The sequence below is a fragment of the Sinocyclocheilus anshuiensis genome, unplaced genomic scaffold (genome assembly GCF_001515605.1).
Source record: "Sinocyclocheilus anshuiensis isolate Anshui unplaced genomic scaffold, SAMN03320099.WGS_v1.1 scaffold773, whole genome shotgun sequence".
NCBI classification, from domain to species: Eukaryota; Metazoa; Chordata; class Actinopteri; order Cypriniformes; family Cyprinidae; genus Sinocyclocheilus; species Sinocyclocheilus anshuiensis.
In genome coordinates, this window is record NW_015539930.1 from 660,607 (window position 1) to 681,469 (window position 20,863).

Consider the following 20,863-nt stretch of genomic DNA (forward strand, 5'->3'; position numbering starts at 1 on the left):
TCATTCATTCATGCATGACGGCGATTTAAACCTAATTCACTTCAATTAAGATAACTAGGCCTATACATGCTATTCTTGTCATGAGCATCAAGGTGTGGGGGCGCTGCGGTGCAAATTCCACTCATGTTTAGTACATGTTAACCCAAAATATTGCCCCAAAATATAAACGTTGGACTCTGTTGTCGATTCTGTGTTAAGGTAAGGCATGTTATTCGCAATTATGTGTTGTGGCTGGGTTGTTATAGGTCTGCATGACTCTCGATGTGTTAATTGAACGGAGGAATTATGGTATTCTTCTGTAGCCTGACGACAAGTAACTTTAACCTTTGTTCATATGAACTCAGACAGCCTGATGCTTTGTTTATAGACTATTTGTGGGTGGCTGTTTGTTGTTTCACTTATCAATTCGTGTCGATAAAGTATAATAGGGTAAATCCTGTATAGTGATTTATCCTATATAGTGCTTGCATAAAGCAAGTAGTGCATACACTTGTAGCTGTTATGTATCTTTGCAATTCATTATAAGCCCCCTTTTGAGGCACGCGCAAGCGCACAAATTTCTAGTCGTGTCCTCATTTGGAAGGCCAAACAAAGTATTTTCGCTTTCGCAATGAAACACACAGCGTCTTCACAACATGGCGGTGGCAGTGGCAGCAACAATAAAGTTACGCCTTCATTCTTTGCGTGAACATTTGGGCGGCGTTATGCAAATCTTCCCACATCGTGACGTAGACATGTGGGGGCGTGTTAGAACGAGCCGTTTTAGGAGGGCGTGGACCAGTCTTAACTTTTATAAAGAATATCTCTTTGGGTTTGAGGCTTTAGTCTTTGCAACTCAAGGGATCTTATCTATTCACAAACAGCTTGTAACACTCCAAAGAGAAAGGAAAACTTAAAATCGCATCATATGACCCCTTTAATTTAATCTAAATTAAAGATCCATATATTTTAAATCATAAAGATCAATTACACCAAGTATTAAACAAATTGGTTGCCTAACTCTGTTGTTCATAAACATGTCTTGAGGATATGAATAGCTGCACATTGATTTAGTTGGAGTTGGAGACAGAGGGGCTGTTGATCAGGGAAGGAAGTCCTGTTCAGAGCTCAGTGTTCTCAGCTAATTTTAGAGCGTGATGCTGTGAGATGGATGGAGTGGAGAGATGAGTGCAAAAAAGAGCAAACAGTCCAGAGGGAATATCTTTTACTGCGTGTCTTTGAAACACATGACATGTGCTCTGCAGATCATTTAGACTCCTCTTTTTATAAAAGGAAAAGATTTTGACATACATCTGTACATTTCATGAAGATATATCACGAATAATATTAACATTTTCAATGTACTGCATGAATTTTCCATGCAATAACAAAAAATAGGAACTGAAGCTTTCAAGCTACAGAAAGGACACAAACTTATAAAAAAATATTAACTTGTTAATTGAAATGATTAGATTTAAAGAAAAAAATCATTCATAAATATCAGTACAAATATCAGTATTTCTTTCGTGAACTCTTATGCTAAGGAGTTACATTTTCAGTCAATAATCATTTAAATTTCAGGTAACACTTCACAATAAGGGCCCATTAGTTACTGATGTTAATGCGTTAACTAATATGAACTAACAATGAGCAATACATTTGTTCCATAATGTATTAATTCTTTGTTAACGCTAGTTAACTGTTTATTGCTGTTGTTAGCTGACATTTGATTTTAATAATGTTTTAGTAAATGATGGAATGAACATTAACTAAGATTAATAAATGCCTTACAAGTATTTTTTATTGTTATTTCATGTTAGCTATGTAGTTTATTTTAACAAATAGAACCTTACTGTAAAGAGTTACCAAATTTCAACAGCTCCTCGCATAAAATAAAATAAATTCAAATTAAAAAATATAATACATATTGCTAAATTATGATACATAAATAATACTTGATTTTATTTTATTTTTACCTTTTTGCAGCTTAAAAGCTTCAATCCCAGAAATTCTTCAAAATGTTCATTTTGGGGCAGGTAATCTTATAGATAGTTGTTCACTGGTTGTCAAAAGTACTTTTTCAGATAAATCAGTATACGTGGAAAAACGTAATTATTCTGGCAAATATTTCCATTACTGCAGTGCAGTCAGAAATCCATGGGAAAGGTCAAACACATTTTTATCACAGTCATATTTTAGATTTTTGAATAACAAAACCTTGAAAAGGCCACTGACCGCAATATTTTCAAGTGAAAAGAGCAAAGTGAAGCTTTGCTAATGTCCACAGTGCCATTTGTGAGAGTAACCATGGGGTTGCTGAGTAAAAAATCCAACATTTGTGTCTGTCATGCTTCAATCAGTGTTACCACTTCTGCTGCAAAAAATCAGATAGGAGCCTTGAGAAATGTTATTAGGTTCATGTGCATAACAGCATTTTAATGGCATAAAGACCAAATCACACTCCACAGAAATGCTCTGCACAACATTTTATTCAGATTTCACGTGTTTGCAATCTACCACAACATAAAAGCACATCTACAAACTAAAACTACACAGCAACAATATGCTTTTGTGTGTCTTGAGCTGGGATCTACTAACACTTCAGAAATGTAGTGCTTTAACATTAAGGCAAGTCTTTAAAGAAATCTCAAAAAAGGCGGTGGACCTAATTAGAAAGAGGGTGAATATCAGTCATTTTTGCTCATGTGTGAGTCATTCCATTCTTGCTTAAAGGAATAGTTCACCCCAAAATGAAAATTAGCTGAAAATGTACTCACCCTCAGACTATACGAGATGCAGATGAGTTTATTACTTCATCGTAACAGATTTGGTAAAATGTAGCATTACATCACTTGCTCATCAGTGGATCCTCTGCAGTGAATGGGTGCCGTCAGAATTAGAGTCCTGATAAAAACATCACAATAATCCACAAGTAATCCACACGAGTCCAGTCCATTAACTAATGCCTTATAAAGTGAAAAGCTGCATGTTTGTAATAAACAAATTCATCATTAAACCATTAAAGGCATAGTTCACCCAAAAATGAAAATTCTGTCATCATTTACTCACCCTCATGTCGTTCCCAAAATGTCCATTGACTTCCATAGTAGGAAAAAAAAAATACTATGGAAGTCAATGGCAACCACTAACTGTTTGATTACCAGCAATCTTCAAAATATCTTCTTTTGTGTTCAACATAAGAAAGCAACTCATACATGTTTGGAACGACATGAGGGTGAGTAAATGATGACAGAATTTTCATTTTTGGTTGGACTATCCCTTTAAGGTGTTTCCGACTAAAGTACGAGTCCTCTATCCATGATATTGCTTTCTCCAGTGAAAAAGTCAGCAATTTTGTATTGTTCAGTATTTTGGCCAATGGTGGTGGTTTAAAGTTAAAAAGACAATTTTATTTCTTACAAACACCCAGCTTTTCACTTCACAAGATGTTAACTGATAGAGTGGAGTCGTGTGGATTACTTGAGAATTATTGTGATGTTTTTATCAGCTGTTTGAACTCTCATTCTGACGGCACCCATTCACTGCAGAGGATCTATTGGTGAGCAAGTGATGTAATGCTAAATTTCTCCAAATCTGTTCTAATGAAGAAACAAACTCATCTACAGCTTGGAGGGTGAGTTATCAGCAAATTTTTATTTTTTTTGGTAAACTATTCTTTTAATGTAAAGAAACACAGCTCAAAAAGGATGAGCACAAGCCACGATCAATTACAATCAGACTGGCTGTTTTTGTATATATTCTCTATAAAGCCAATTAGTTTAATTATTTAGGAAGATATTAATAAAAACAATAATTTGTGGGAGAAATATAGCATGCACAAGCACCATCACATAAACACAACTAATAAAACTCAAGAACACAACCACAATTTTCATTTGTGAGGTATAGGTAGGCCAGAAAGATTTTAAATCATTGAATATCTTTGACATCAAAGTGTCTATTCTCCAAATACAAAAAGAAAAACAAACACTGACAAGCCTTCTGGTCCTCAGTGCAGATATGCAACAAAAGGCACTAAGAAGTATTTTATTTATTTGTTTGTTTGTTGTTGTTGGTTACTAGTTTGAAATTATAAAAATGATGCTTGACTTTGACCATAACATCAGAACATTTACTGGTGATTTGCTGGGATAGTTCATCCAAGACAAAAGAATTTGTGCCACTGTTTACTCACCCCCGTTCCACTGTATAGAAAAAGGCAGCATGAACAATCGGCGAAATATCTCCATTTCTGTTCCATAGAAGAAAGAAAGTCTTACGGATCTGGAATGACATGAGGGTGAGTAAGTGATGACAGAATTTCAATTTTAAGGTGAACTCTTTCTTTAAGGAGGATGCACACTACTGTAGGGGCTACATTACAAATGTGACCCTGGACCACAAAACTTAAGTTGCACGATTATAATTGTAGCAATAGCCAAAAATACATTGTATGGGTCAAAATGATCGATTTTTCTTTTATGTCAAAAATCATTAGGATATTAAGTAAAGATCATGTTCCATGAAGATATTTTGTAAATTTCCTACCGTAAATATATCAAAACTTCAATTTTGATTAATAATATGCATTGCTAAGGACTTTATTTGGACAACTTAAAAGGCAATTTTCTCAATATTTTGATTTTTTTGCAACCTCAGATTCCAGATATTCAAATAGTTGTATCTCGGCCAAATATTGTCCTATCATAACAAACCATACATCAATGGAAAGCTTATTTATTCAGTTTTCGGATTTTGTATAAATCTCAATTTCGAAAAATTGACACTTAAAGGGTTAGTTCACCCAAAAATGAAAATTAGGCTGCGTTTTACTCACCCCCGAGGCATCCTAGGTGTATATGACTTTCTTCTTTCAGACGAATCCAGTCGGAGTTATATTAAAAATTGTCTTTGATCTTTCAAGCTCTATCGTTGAACTCAGCGGGTGTTGCATTGCTTCAGTTCAAAAGATGTTAAATAAAAAGCACCTTTCCATAATAAAAGTGTCTCACACGGCTCCAGGGGGTGAGCAAAGGCCTCCTGTAGCGAATCGATGCGTTTTTGTAAGAAAACTATCCATATTCAAAACTTAATAAAAATAAAAAGCTCTCTTCCATAAAAAAAGTGTCTCACACGGCTCCGGGGGGTGAACAAAGGCCTTCTGTAGCGAATCGATGCGCTTTTGCATTCCATGCAAAAATGCATTCCAGGTTCAGTACAAGTTAAGCTCAATCTACAGCACTTAATGTTGATTAACACAAAAATGTATTTCCACTTGACCTTCTTTTTCTTTACAAAATGGTTGGGGTGAGACACTTACAATGGAAGTGAATGGTGCCAATCTATACATTTTATAATGCTGCTTCAAGAGTATAGCGACAAGATGTAATAAATATGTGTGTTAACATGATTTTAGTGTGAACAAGTCACTTTAAGCGAGGTTAAATTCAGTTCAACTTTGTTGTCATGACAACGTAACACCTGAAACCCTATAATGACTGAAAATGTAAACAGTTTAACAGCTTGAATAGCAGATGTTAATGTAAGTGCAAATTATAAGCTTCATGTTTCTGCTTTTAAATGTCCCTAAAACATGCCCTATTGACTTCCACTGTAAGTGCTTTACTGTGTCCTTCCTTTTCATTTTATTTTTTTGTTATAATCATGCCACAAATGCTATCCACTAATCTTAAATGGATAGTTCACCAACAACTTAAATTCTGTCATCATTTACTCATTCTCCTGTCATTCCAAACCTGTATGACTTTCTTTCTTCTGTGGAACATAAAAAATTATATTTCTAAAATGTCTCAGGGATTTTTGCCAATGCAATAGAAGTCAGTGGTTACCAACACATGCTTCAAAATAGACAAATAAAATGCAGATGCTCGACTAACTCGACCAAAAAATCCAGATCTCAAACTTTAGAAGAAAAGTGCAACACTCACTCTGCAAACATAGACTTTATTTCTTTAAAAACAGAGATGTTTGTTTCTGCCAACTTCAAGGCCTTCATCAGACATCCATACCAGCATTTTTCAGAAAATCAGCAGAAGAAAAAGTAACTCAGGTTTGGAATGACATGAGGGTGAATAAATGATGACCATTTTCATTTTTGGTAGTGAATATTTTTTTTATTATGAGGAATATTTCACATATGCACCATGGCATGGAGTTCTGGAGAAACAAAACACTTTTAATTGATAAACGTTTGATGGTAAATTGCCCACTTGAGGTAAAAGTCATTAAAAGACATCTGAAGACTTAAAGTTACTTATATATCCTACTTGCAGTTCCTTATAGAGTTTCCAGCCACTGCTGCGTTTAATTTACTTGCCAAAACCAATTTTGACTTCCATTTGTCTCTTGGCAAGTGTTAATTTTGGACGTTGACTGCAGTCATCTGTCAATCCACTGACTGACGGGGACAAATAAAACATCCGAAAGGCTGCAAAAAGCTTCCACGAAAAGTCAATACTACAATAACATTTTGGTCTAAAACACTGTAACAATTCAACACTGCACTAAGAATGGCACTTCAGTCAAACATTTAACAACACACTTAGTGTTTTGGGGTATTTTTGACTGCATTGACCAAAACTGGCAAAGATACAGACAAACAACAGACCGAACACATCACACACACATGACACGGAGCTCAGCTCAGGTTCGTGATAGTCTCTGGTTGAGTCTGGCTTCACTGAATGAAGGGCATTCGCTCTTTCTTGTCATTGTCTGCCTCTTGCTCCTCTTCCTCCTCACCTGCTTCACTGGTCTCTGTGCTGTCGTTGGCCATCTGAAAGAGAAATCAAAAATCATTGTGTTTTCACACGGATCGACAGTCTCCTGTTTCTCAGAATCATCTGAGGTGCAGGTAATCTCTTAAACATGCGTCTCCTCTTGCATTTCAGAGAAGATCTCAACAATTGCGCACAGATTGCTGTAATCAGATGTCAAAGATCTCAGTTTGAACTCAAACATAGAATACTTCTCAAATGATATACATATATTATAACTATAAGATATATAGTATATTACAAACATAAAGAGAGGGGGAGAGAGAGAGAGAAAAACATAGCTGACAACTACAACAGCTATATTTACTCACTCTCATGCAGTTTCAAACCTGTATGACTTCTTATATATATATATATATATATATATATATATACACACACACACACACACACACACACACACACACACAACATAATGATGACCATTTTCATTTTTGGTAGTGAATATTTTTTTTATTATGAGGAATATTTCACATATGCACCATGGCATGGAGTTCTGGAGAAACAAAACACTTTTAATTGATAAACGTTTGATGGTAAATTGCCCACTTGAGGTAAAAGTCATTAAAAGACATCTGAAGACTTAAAGTTACTTATATATCCTACTTGCAGTTCCTTATAGAGTTTCCAGCCACTGCTGCGTTTAATTTACTTGCCAAAACCAATTTTGACTTCCATTTGTCTCTTGGCAAGTGTTAATTTTGGACGTTGACTGCAGTCATCTGTCAATCCACTGACTGACGGGGACAAATAAAACATCCGAAAGGCTGCAAAAAGCTTCCACGAAAAGTCAATCCTACAATAACGTTTTGGTCTAAAACACTGTAACAATTCAACACTGCACTAAGAATGGCACTTCAGTCAAACATTTAACAACACACTTAGTGTTTTGGGGTATTTTTGACTGCATTGACCAAAACTGGCAAAGATACAGACAAACAACAGACCGAACACATCACACACACATGACACGGAGCTCAGCTCAGGTTCGTGATAGTCTCTGGTTGAGTCTGGCTTCACTGAATGAAGGGCATTCGCTCTTTCTTGTCATTGTCTGCCTCTTGCTCCTCTTCCTCCTCACCTGCTTCACTGGTCTCTGTGCTGTCGTTGGCCATCTGAAAGAGAAATCAAAAATCATTGTGTTTTCACACGGATCGACAGTCTCCTGTTTCTCAGAATCATCTGAGGTGCAGGTAATCTCTTAAACATGCGTCTCCTCTTGCATTTCAGAGAAGATCTCAACAATTGCGCACAGATTGCTGTAATCAGATGTCAAAGATCTCAGTTTGAACTCAAACATAGAATACTTCTCAAATGATATACATATATTATAACTATAAGATATATAGTATATTACAAACATAAAGAGAGGGGGAGAGAGAGAGAGAAAAACATAGCTGACAACTACAACAGCTATATTTACTCACTCTCATGCAGTTTCAAACCTGTATGACTTCTTATATATATATATATATATATATATATATACAAACACAAATTTTATTTCAGCTAGTTGCCAAGGAAACATTTCTCATTTTCTTTTAGTAAATAAGAATTTTATGTACTAAAATAACCAAAATTAAACTTAAATAAAGTTAATAAAAAGATAGACAAAAATACACTGCAAAATTACTAAAACTTTTAACAAAAAAAGAGAAAAATATAAAACTAAAAACTAATACAAACTACTGATAAAAACTATAATAGAATCTCAGTTATGCTAAAATAACACTGATGTTGTTTAGACTTCAGTGTTCTTCAAAATATCTTCTTTAGTGTTCCACAGAAGGAAGTAAATGATGAGTAAATTATGACAGAATGTTCATTTTTAGTTAAACTATCTCTTAAGGGTCCTGAGCTATGAGCAACAGTTTAGACATTATCAGTTGTTCCTTCAAAAATCTTCCATATTTGAGGAGAAACATCTAAGACACAGTAGATCAAGGCTTCTGAGCTAAAAGATCAACATCTACACAATAAAACCTTCTGGGAAGGGAGAAAAATGGAAAACAATTTTTCAGATGTTCTTATTCCGTTGCTCCTTTAAGAACTTCCCAGGTTTAAGTGAAGACACTAAAGGTAGATTTCATGAAAGCATGCTGTTGTAGGCCAGATTGTCTCCACTGAGAACAGCGTCATAAGGCGCAGTCTCCATGGAAACTGCTGAGGTGATGTCGCCTGACTCTTGGATCACTGTCATAATACCATTTTTTGTTCCTTTTTCAAGTAAACAGGTGCATTATTCAGATCTGCCTTTGTGCTTCATAAAAAGATCATTTATTTTCTCTCACACACTTTTGGATAAGCTGAATATAAAAAATGATGTTAGAAAACTGAACAATGCAAGACATTACGAAAACAGAAAAATGAAAGGGCAGCACCAATGGTTGACATAATAATTATAATGTTGTGCACATAATGTTTTGCTCGCCTTAGAACACGGGTCTAATTCAAAGGCAGGTTTTAGGATGACTCACTCACCAAAGGCGTGGGAGACTTTTCCACGTCCAAAATCAGCTTCCCTATGTTTCCTCTGTCATGGATTCTCTGCATGGCTTCCTTGACCTACAGGTTAACAAGAGCAACAAATCACACACGCACAAAACCTCATTAAGTCAAACAAATGTGCTTTTGCTCTCATGAAGTGATGCTTAAAGGGATAGTTCACCCAAAAATGAAAATTTGATGTCGCCGGAGCGCGTACACACAGTTGGACATAGTGGTGTATTAGAGGTAAATAATTATATAAATACTGTTCGGTTTCTGGCACAAACCGATCGTTTCGTGTCTTAGGACATCAATGTGTCGTCACGAGCCGCAGGGTTTAATTTGGATTTGTCTGTGCATGTTTTTTTTACTCTCGTAGATTTTGTTACCATTGCCATGCATTATACGACTGATAGACTGCAACGGTTTGAGTAGAAAATCTTTGTTTGTGTTCTACTGAAGAAACAAAGTCACCTACATCTTGGATGCCCTGTGGGTAAGCAGATAAACATCAAATTTTCATTTTTGGGTGAACTATCCCTTTAAGCTCCATATTGCCTCATGTCAAGTGTGTAGTGCCACAGACATGACTAAAGGGGGCAGCAGAGTCACAATCAGCAATCAGTCCAATGTACTCTACTTCAGCTTCACCAATTAAATAAAATAAATTCTCTTCATATTTATGTACATCATTCGAATTCCTCACTGTTCAAACCTGTATGATTTTATCTCTTCAGTGGAACTCAAAAGGAGATTTTTTTTTTTAAATTCTGCTGGTTGCTAAGTTCTCCACAAACTTACAATGAATGGGGACTACAGCTTTAAAGCTTCTAAAAGTCATAAATGTGGTCCCTATGATTTGTGCACTATATTCTGTCTTCTGAAGCCTTTTTGTGAGGAACAGACAGAACTTTAAGTTGTTATTCGTTGATAATCTTCAGCTCTTCCCCAAGTGGATTTGTGAGTTTAGTGAGGCTCCAAATAAGACTTTCAGTGATTTCTGTCTGTCCCTCACAAACAGCTATTATATGACTTCTGAAGACTTAGAAAATAACGCACACATTTTGTGAATGACTTCTTAGGTGCTGTTGCATCCGTTTAGAAAGCTTCAGTCCCCTTTCGTTTCAATTCTATGGGAAGGAACGATCTCCTTTTGTGCTCTAAGAAAGAAAACCATATGGTTTTGGACCACCCTAAAGGCTGGAGCACACTAGAATTCACAGATTTCCTCCCTGATTTGCAGCCTGGACGAGTCAACACTAACTGTTGAAAGTCAGAGCCAGTCTGCAGATTTTGGACTGTTGGAGTTGACAGATTTCAGAGAAAATCGCAGTCTATGATGGACACAGACTCTGATTTTTTACTTCAGTCTATGATTTTCATCAAACGCTCAATTATTTCCGCAGCAATAATACAGACATATTAAATATCACTGCAGTACTATTTGTCTATTTTATGTAACATACGATGACTTAATCAAATTTGTTCATTAACATTAACATGTTAATGTTAATAATAACATATTAAGTGATAATATTTCAGACTGTGATATTTCAAAGTGATTTCCATCATTTTGATAGATAGCAAATATTGGATTTACCTGCTTTACAAACATCCCAGTAAACCCTGCTAATAGGAATTAGAAGTGAAAAGCAGAGACAATTACATTTTAAAGCATCCGTGTGGAAACAAACCTGGAAAGAGACATGAAGAGTTGGGGAGAAAAAACGATAAGATTCTTATAGTGCATTCCAGTGAATTATTATATGTTTTATATACGGGAGAGAAGACCACAAACACATAGTATTAGTTGTCTTTTTCATACAGTAACAGCGGAATACAAAGGAAAAATTAAAATAACTAGATGAGTACAGTTCGCAAACTTTGAAGTTGACTTGAAAAAGCCTTGACTGAAAATTTGAAGCAGTAGTAAAAGCTTGAGGTTTGAATGTTTAGCTAGATGGATTAAATAGATGTTTGTAGCTTGTTTAGATAGCATGTTTCTAGAAAGATTAGCATGTTGCTAGCATGTTTCTAGAAAGATTAGCATGTTGCTAGCATGTTTATAGCATGATTAGCATGTTGTTAGCATGACCAGCATGTAGCTAGCATGTTTCTAGCATGATTAACATGTTGCTAATGTTGTTACCATGTTTATAGCATGTTATCATGTTGCTAACAAGTTTAGCATGGTTTTTAACATGATTAACATGTTGCTATCATGTTTCTAGTATGATTAGCATGTTGTTAGCATGTTTCTAACATGATTAGCATGTTGCTAGCATGTTTAATTTTTTTTAACATGATTACCATGTTGCTAGTATGGTTAGTATATTGCTAGCATGTTTCTAACATGATTAACATGATTTTTAACATGATTAACATGTTGCTAACATGTTTCTAGCATGATTAGCATGTTGCTAGCCTTTTTCTAGCACGATTAACATGATTCTAGCATGTTTTTAACATGATTAACCCTTAAATGCATGAATGTTTCGCCAATCATTCTTACATATTCGGGTCTTTAGCGACATGGACCTAAATATCCAGCACGGATGGATCTCTAACTGCTGCAATAGCAAAAAAATCTCTTGATATTTTAAGAACAATTACAGAAGATAAAATTAAAGCACGTTACCTTTTGAAACTTAAAAGGGTTCAATTTTAGCAGATTATTTTTACCATCGCTGTCATCGTCAGAACGCACTTCCACAGTATATTCAACATCTGCCTCATATACACGATCTCAACCATATTCTCAAAACTATCGTTTTCAATGACTTGATATTCAATATTTTGATCACTGGCAGCTTATTCACCAAATCCAGCATCAAACGGCAGTGACATTTATATTTCATTGCATATAGTAATTGCTCTGCAGTAAAGCCATTCAAACCACTTCAATTTTTGCTGATGATATTCGTTTGTTTTATGCCTGCCGTAATTATCAGTGAAACGTCACGTCATCATTGTGTATCAAACAGTGCCACCTTGAGGAAAAAAAGATGCATTGCACGTATTGAGTCATCAGATATGTAAATATAGTTGCGTAGAAAAAAATATTTACACATTTACATACCTCGGGTCTCTAGCGACCCTATACACTTTTTACAAAAAATTAATCAGAAAACGGGCATCCTTTTATATTTTACTATTTGTTTCTTCTTATAGTGTTTATAATTAATAGATTGAGGAATACTAAGAAAGTTGATGTTTAACTTTAAAAAATGAAGGAGGGAGAGGGTAGAGAATGATGTCCCGGGTCGCTAAAGACCCGAGGTATGCATTTAAGGGTTAACATGTTATCATGTTGCTAGCACGTTTCTAGCATGATTAGCATGCTGCTTACATGCTTTTAAATTTGAATTTGAACATTCCGTCAATGTAATGGGATTTTATTATTTTTAATCTTCATGTTTATGAAAACGGTAAGTCGGATCAGTTAGAAAAGTCACAGCAACTAACTTAGGGTGACCATACGTGCCATTTTCCCAGGACGCGTGCCGGACACGGGTTCCTGGGAAAATGGCACGTATGGTCACCCTAAACTAACTTCAGAACAGTCTGAAGATCTGACCCGAGTTTGGTGGTTGTAGCTGTAAAACTCTAGGAGGAGATACTGACTAAATTTTGGCTCAGAAGAAGCAGATCAGTAAGTTGGCTTTTTCAAGCCAACTTAATAATGAGGAAAAGAATGCAGCTAATTGAAAAGAGCTCTTACCATAGATATTCTTGTTATACCATGTCACATTAAAACACCAAGCGTTACGTTATCTGAAAACAGAACATGATGGAACCTGTATAGCTCATTCATTCAAACTGACCGATAACGATTATTTGCAACGCAACATTATGATTGAAGGGATTTGTTTCTGTCTTTTTGAGTGGAACTTCCCCAAACCAGAAGTGCCACACATGAATTAAAATGCAGTAGGCTCATTAGGAAAAAGGTGGATAGTGTTTAAAAACCTGTTCCAATTTGAAAGGTTGTTTAGTGTATTTTTGCCTTAATCCACACATTTCACAGCCTAGAATTTAAAAAAGCGGTGATATTTTTATAGTTAACTGCCAAATGTCAAGATGAAGATGCAGCTTCAAAAATAAAGAAGATGAGCTACTAACACAGCTGCTACCCTCTCAAAAAAAAAAGAACAATTGGTCAGGTTGGTCCAAAACTTGTATGGTACACTTAATGAGCTTTAAGGATGGAGAGGTTATTTTCACTGGTAAAACAGAGATAAAATTAAATACAAGGTGCAATCTATTCACAGAACATCACAGGGCACACTGCACAACCAGACAGAATACACATGACAGTATTGTGCAATATGCTTATCATGCAAGAGTTTATAATGTGCCCACAGGTTATGTGGGGGATGTACAGTATGTCCACATCTTGTGAAGTGACTGTTAACTGGATGAATCAGTAAATTAATAAACATGACAGCTGCTAGTCAGGCCCTGAGAATAGAAACATGACAACTGTTAACAGTCCCTGGCATCAGCTTTCTGAAGCCAAAATGATGGGGAAAAAGAAATAAATATAAGTATCACTTGATGGTAATAATCCTTGCCAATTCAAAACAGGTTATTTTCATTCAAAAGACACTTTTCATCCACAGTCCCCTACACCAACCTAGTGTCTCGGTCAAGGGCACACATGAGTTTTATCCTGATATCCTTCACACCTGAAGTCATTGTTTTGCATAAAGCTCTTATAAACCAATAGTGTCTTAAGTATGTTACAGTAAATACTTTCAATATTTTTGGAAACAAATAATATTGCTAAGGTATATTGCTGCACTTATCTGATGAAATACAGTAAAAATGTGCAATATACAGTATATATACATTAATATTGTGAAATATTATTAACATTTAAAATAACTGTTTTCTATTTTAATATATTTTAAAATGTAATTTATTCCTGTGATGGGAAAGCTGAATGTTCAGCATCATTACTCCAGTCTTCAGTGTCCCATAATCCTTCAGAAATCATTCTAATATACTGATTTGGTGCTCAATTATTCATAATGGTTATTATTATGAATGTTAAAAACAGTTTTTGCTGTTTAATATTTTTGTGGAAACAGTGATGCATTTTTTCAGGATTCTCTGATGAACAGAAAGGTCAAAAGATCAGCATTAATTTGAAATGGAGATTTATTTAAAAATCAGCTTTGCCATCACAAGAATAAATTACAATTTAAAATATATTAAAATAGAAAACAGTTCTTTTAAATTGTAACAATATTTCAAAGTATTACTATTTTTACTGTATTTTTCATCAAATAAATGCAGCCTTGGTATAAGGAGCATAAAAGACTTAATTTAAAAAAACATAAAATTATCTTAATTATTCCAAACTTTTGACCAGCAGTTTAAAGCACTGCCATTATGCACAAATTTCACAAAGTATTACTTTTTAAATTAGTTTAAACCAAGTATTAAGTAAAATGTGTTGCATAAGACTTTTGAACCTCAAAAAGACCCCTCTGATTATTTTAAACTGCACATTATATACAGTAACTGTAAATGGTACTCGTTAAGGCCTGCTAAGTATGCATGTAATGTAATGTAACTCACTGCATGTTACTCATCCCAAAAACACCTTAGCTTTAAAGCAAAGGACGAAGGGTTTTAACTACCAATGCCACTGCTGTTCTGCCCATCAGGTGAGTAATAAGTCTGCTTACGGACATCATCCATATCCACCCCCTCTTCCCATAAAACAACAAGGGTCGTTTCTCCAGCCGTGTCCCTCGGAATCAGTTTCATTTCAATGGTATTGCAAATATGCGGAGGGTTTGATTGTGTCTGAATGAGTCACAGTGGCTATGCAGGATTGGGGCAATAAAATGCATCAGTGGAAGACTGCCTCTATAAATCCCCAGAAGCACATTCAGCCACTCAGGGGTTTCAGCACAAATCTAATTTTCAAAGCCTCACAAATATTCATTTATACATCCAACTTTAAAATGCTTAAATCCCATGGCTCTAGGCCAGAAGCATCATGCTTATTCAAACTGTGGATTTTGAATGCAACTTGCCAGAAAGCATTTGAACTTTTTTGATTAATTAAGGCCTGTTACAGCTCAGTCTCATATTCATTTTAATATAGTTAGTTAAGTCCATATAAGCCCATAACCATGTCTTAAACATCGTGGGGAAGGAAAGAAGAACATTAAAATAATTATAATTTATTGTAATAAATATTAACTATTTGCAAAAAAAAAAAAAAAAAAAATATATATATATATATATATAAAAATGCACACATTCACCTTTAATCGTATACCTAATATGCTGAAAAACTGCTCCAAGTTCAACCAAAAATGAAAATTTACCCTCAGGCCATCCAAAGATCTAAAACAGTTGATAAAAACATCACAATAATCACAAGTAATCCACACGACTCCAGTCCATCAATTAATATTTCATGAAGTGAAAAGCTGTGAGTTTGTAACAAACAAATCTATCATTAAGATGTTTTCTAACTTTAAACCATTGCTTCCAACTAAATACGAGTCCCCTGTTCATAATTGCTTTCTCTAATCCAAAACATTTCTAAACTAATAGGTGGATTTTGACTGAGGACAACAGGGATTGAATTTTTTACTAAGCATTATTATGGATTATGGACTGATATTTTGGCCAGAAGCAATGCTTTAAAGATGAAATGCCTCAATGATGGATTTGTTTCTTACAAACATGCTTTTTACTTTACAAGATTAACAAGTTATTTTACAAGTTAATTGATAGACTGGAGTGTTTTTATCAGCTGTTTGGACTCTCATTCTGACGGCACCCATTCACTGCAGAGGATCCATTGCTGAGCAAGTGATGTAATGTTAAATTTCTAAACACATCTGCATCTTAGATGGTCTGAGGGTAAGTACATTTTCAGCATTTTAATTTTTGGGTCTGTATTTCTTGTCTCATCACATTTAGTAATGAATTACGCAAATTATAGCCGTTATTTTCAACTCAAGTAGTTTACATAGGCTAATTGTATATTACAGTCCATAATATATCTATCATAAAACAGTTGTCAAATATTAAATGTATAGCTACTTACATCTTACCTCACACTCTTTCACTGTTAAAACTAAAGCATCGCTTTCGGCTCCTGTGAACACTACACCCCTAAAGCCCGGCTTCTTTGTCATTTTATCATTGATGACTGCTGTTAGACCACTGAGGCAGACCAGCCTAAAAATGTAACTTTGAAAACTTTTTGTTATCCTAAAAACTAACGGAGCGTAATGGAGTACAACAGAGCAGCAGAAAATCACATAGTATTAAAAGGAGCAATTTGACCATTTATAATTATTACTCAATGTCTATGTGGTTAGAGCCCTGGTTAAAATAATGTTATTCCAGAAAAGTGAAACTTAACATTTGAAAATCCTCCCCGATCTGTACCCTGAACTTGTTCATTACCACAGAGACAAAAGGTAACCTCAGATCAGCCTACAATGAGCTCAGGTTGGCACTGGTTTTCACCCTCTGGAATTCCCCACCCACACACTGAAGGTGGGAGTCTGAGCACCCGGCGTTGGACCCACTTCCCTCACTCTCAAATAATATTCAAATAATGCCCCTGATCAAGAGTCACAGCGCTGGAATGGAAAGACAGTGTCAATCCTGTGACTTGTTGGTCAACTATTACATATGAACATCATTAAGGTTTTTGAAATTCATTAAAGTACTAAATGAAGGCATTTTAAGCAGTAAAACAATTTCTCAGCTTTGTTAATATAAACGAGGAGCCATAGGACAGCACATGCTGTCTCTAAGAAACTTCTCTGAACTCTTTTATTCTCAAGCATGAGCGACGGAGTGACCTTGCATTAGCGTGTTCCCTGGTGTTATGTGCCTGTTTGAACCTGGTGCCGCCACAGCTTGTGAGGACTATTAGTCTCTTGTCAGACACATCAGAGCACATGCAGTCTCTGACTTTATCAGGCTCCGTCCTGAAGGCTGGTCCTTCTGTTCAGATGTTTGAATATAATGATCTGGGTTACTCTGTAACTTTAATTAAAGGCATGTGGCTGACAGGACCAAAAAAAAAAAAAACAGGAAATATTATATATGTCTTTCCCATAACCTATTAAATACTGTTTCACATAGCTATGTGGTTGCTAGTGTGTTCTGGATGGTTACCAGAGTAATTCACTGCTGAAGTTGCTAGGATGTTCTTGGTGGTTGCCAGGTCATTGTTATGGGGTTGCTAAGGTATTCTGGGTGGTTGCCAGTAGGGCTGCCCCAGACTAAAGATTGTTCTAATTGGCTAGCAGTCGTTAATTTAAACCATTATTCGACTAATCGCACATTTATATTAATCTGAGTACTTATATGGTGTTTTGGCCTTTAAAGGGGCGGTTCAGTGGTTTTTTTCTGGCTTGATTGTGTTTATGGGGTGCAGTCTAACATGTGTTAATGCTTAGTTTTTTAAAAAACTTGTTCTTTTTCACATAATTTACCGTATTGGCCCGAATATAAGACGACCCTCCCCTTTTCCAGATGTACCTTTTGGAAAAAGGCTTTTAAAAAACCAAATCTTGTTTTTTCTCAGTAAAATCAGATGTATTTCCAAGAAAAAAACATTGTGTTATATTCGGTTCAATACGGTACCTTTATTCCACACCGCTCTGTCCCTTCTCTGAGAAACCCGCTGATCAATTTCTTGCTTTTATGAAGCCCCTCCCTCAGAAATAGGCGATGGGCTCTGATTGGTTAGCTAGCCCAGTGTCTTTCAGCTTCGTAACTTTGCAGATATTGTTTATGCTCAAACAGCAACATTACACACTAACGTTAAAAAAGTGAAATCGCAATGAACCACCCCTTTAATATATAGCCTATTTCGAGCTCAAGCGCACACATAAACGCATGCCGCAAAGCACCAGCAAAACAAATTACCGTGAATGTGTTGGGAAAAACAAATAGCAAGGAGATATTTTAATTATTTATTACTAAACTAGAGTTTTCTGAGTCAGTGTCGGCTGCAAAGATGAAGTTGATGATGCTGACTTGCCATCTCCGCAGTACAGTGACATGCCTGACATGCCATGGGGGCGGGGGTCCATCATGGACATGGACAGTTTTTGTTTTTAAACAAAACGGAAACATGGACAGTTTCAGTTTTTGTTCTGTGACTAAACGACAATTTTTCCAAAATTTTGGTTGACAAAAGCCAAAAGTATACTGCGGCCGTTTGTGCTCCACGTCGGTTCACACACTGTCTGCATGATGTAATTTTCATCATCAGAAGTGTCCATAGACGTCCGTGCACACTGTCCGCGGCGTGCAGTCCAATTTTTGTGTCTGCGTGGACAGTCTGCTTACAACAGCGCAGGCGCAAGGTCAATGTTGGAACAGAACAAGTCCACTAGGTGATACTACGCATATGTTGAACTCGTCTGCCTGCTCGCACTCATCCGCAGTTGAGTATACTTTTAGCAGTAGCATTCTGTCCATATAAGCTGCGAATGCTCTGCATACCCAGGCCATCTGAGAGAATGAGTTTGTGGGTTAATTAATATAAACATGGTCATTTGAGATGTAACTTAAAGCTTAATAAAGTGTTGGGAATAAGTATGTCAAATAATTTTTAAAATAAAATTTTCTGCAAATCTGTGCCAGTTACAAAAACTTCAGGTCACAGCAGCTTTGGTGCCTCCGCTCTGTCGCTATGACTCGTCAGGATTATAGTGCGTTCTCATTGGTTTGCTGGCATACGGGTGATTTCATGCACAAGGTAAGCTGTCCGCGAAGTGCTCGCCCAAGCGGAAAAATGCGCTGCTGCTGCCAAATCTCGATTGCCGAAAATCACAATGTTTGATGCAAAACCAACTCAACTCGACTAAATCAAATAAAAAAACATTGTAACTGTATATTTTCATGCTTTCTCATGCAAAAAATTTTGAAAGTGCACTGAAAACGAATCTTCTTACATTTTGGTTATAGACAATGTATGTTGAAGATATAGGTTATTTAGCAAGATGCCTGAGCAAACGAATGAAGTTATAACATTTTTTTTTTTAAGTTTATAAAATGTATATAAAAATATATATAAAATTTAAACGTAAGGAAAACAAAGGAAACAGTAAAATCCTCAGAGCATTTTTCTGAAGATTTTATTGTTCGCTTTGTTTTCCTTATGCTTGTGTCACTTACAGTTAAAGTCCTTCTCTGATTTTATTGTTGTTTGCAATGTTGCAGTGTTTTACTCGGCAATAATTTAAAATATTAAAAATATTTTTGGTATTTTGCATGGTCTGTTGTTGGAGTAGCATCACCCGGGTGAGAGATTGTACTCCTATTTACTGTCAATAAAAAAATCAATCAGCAGATGCAGCGACATATATAGCCTGGAGGAATACGGCGTATCATTACATAACAACGTGTAAACATTATTTGGCGGTTTTTACTTGTTTTTCTAGCATTTAAATAACAATGGATAAACATGAAATGATAGAAGAAGGATTGGAGATGAATTTCATTAACAAATAAGGTAGGAAATGTGCATACTGCCACAGTGTTTCTTATTTGTCATCTGTGAGCCCTCTTTGAGTGTCCTAAAAGCCAATGAAGAGGGGGAATCTTAATCTTAGCACTCAGCATAGCCGGTTAAAAAAAGTCACCGCTCACCACTATACTGTGTGAGGGAACACAAAAAAAGGATACCTGGGCCTTAAGCCTCTTCTCGCCAACTAACGTTTAGTTAACTATGAGGGTGCAGCCTGAACGGATGTCAACCAGTGTGTGTATTAGCTATTTTACAACAAGTTTGAATGTGGCTTGTCAACAATTTATCAGAATTTATAATCTGGTTTACGGTTTTATTTAACTTCATTTTTACACAAATACTTAGGCACATCCCAATGAATAAGATTAGAGTGCTTTACTTGTTCTTCCAATGTAAATCAGAGAGCGCTTCACAAAAATCAAACAGTGTTTTCAGTAGCACAGTACTGCCTGTCCTCATCCCATGAGATCCACACAGAGGAATCTGTAGGGCTTTCAAGAAGCCTCTGATTAGAAAGAAATTAAAGTGTGTATATAGACTCCCAACACTCAGAGGTCTGCTTTTAATCTGTTTATGGAGAGGCCTTTGTCCCACTCCAACAAAACAAAGCAAACAGAGTTGCTACACTGTTACATAAAAGAAGACAGTGACAGGAGAAAATAAGTCCTGCTAGCTTTGAACTAGAGTTAAGTATAAAATGTTCAATTTTCCAGAAATATCATGTGGTATAAAAATTAAATGTGTATACATTCTGTTGGCTATTGTAAGGAATGTTTTATTAAAGGGGTCATATGACGTTGCTAAAAAAGAACATTATTTTGTGTATTTGGTGTAATGAAATGTGTTCTACACTGTTACATAAAAGAAGACAGTGACAGGAGAAAATAAGTCCTGCTAGCTTTGAACTAGAGTTAAGTATAAAATGTTTTATACATATTAAAAAAAATTTTGTGACTATAACAATTCATATTTTTTAATATCCAAATTAGAATAAAGAATGAAGTATGCATATTTTTTCATATTATATCAAAGGGGATAGAGATCTCTCAGAAAATATAATATATATATA

General features: G+C 35.6%; 1 protein-coding gene across 1 annotated transcript in view; it reads right to left on the minus strand.

Annotated features, from left to right (window-relative positions):
* Positions 1-7,269: 7,269 nt before the first annotated feature.
* The window catches only part of LOC107686810 (synaptic vesicle membrane protein VAT-1 homolog-like), a 40,947-nt gene continuing 27,353 nt past the window's right edge, over positions 7,270-20,863 (minus strand). Inside the window, exons 8-9 of the mRNA XM_016483934.1 lie at positions 9,258-9,341; positions 7,270-7,891 (exon numbers count right to left, since the gene is read on the minus strand). Coding sequence (XP_016339420.1) covers positions 7,793-7,891; positions 9,258-9,341 — 183 coding nt within the window. The 3' untranslated portion in view covers positions 7,270-7,792. The remainder of the gene's footprint in view (positions 7,892-9,257; positions 9,342-20,863) is intronic.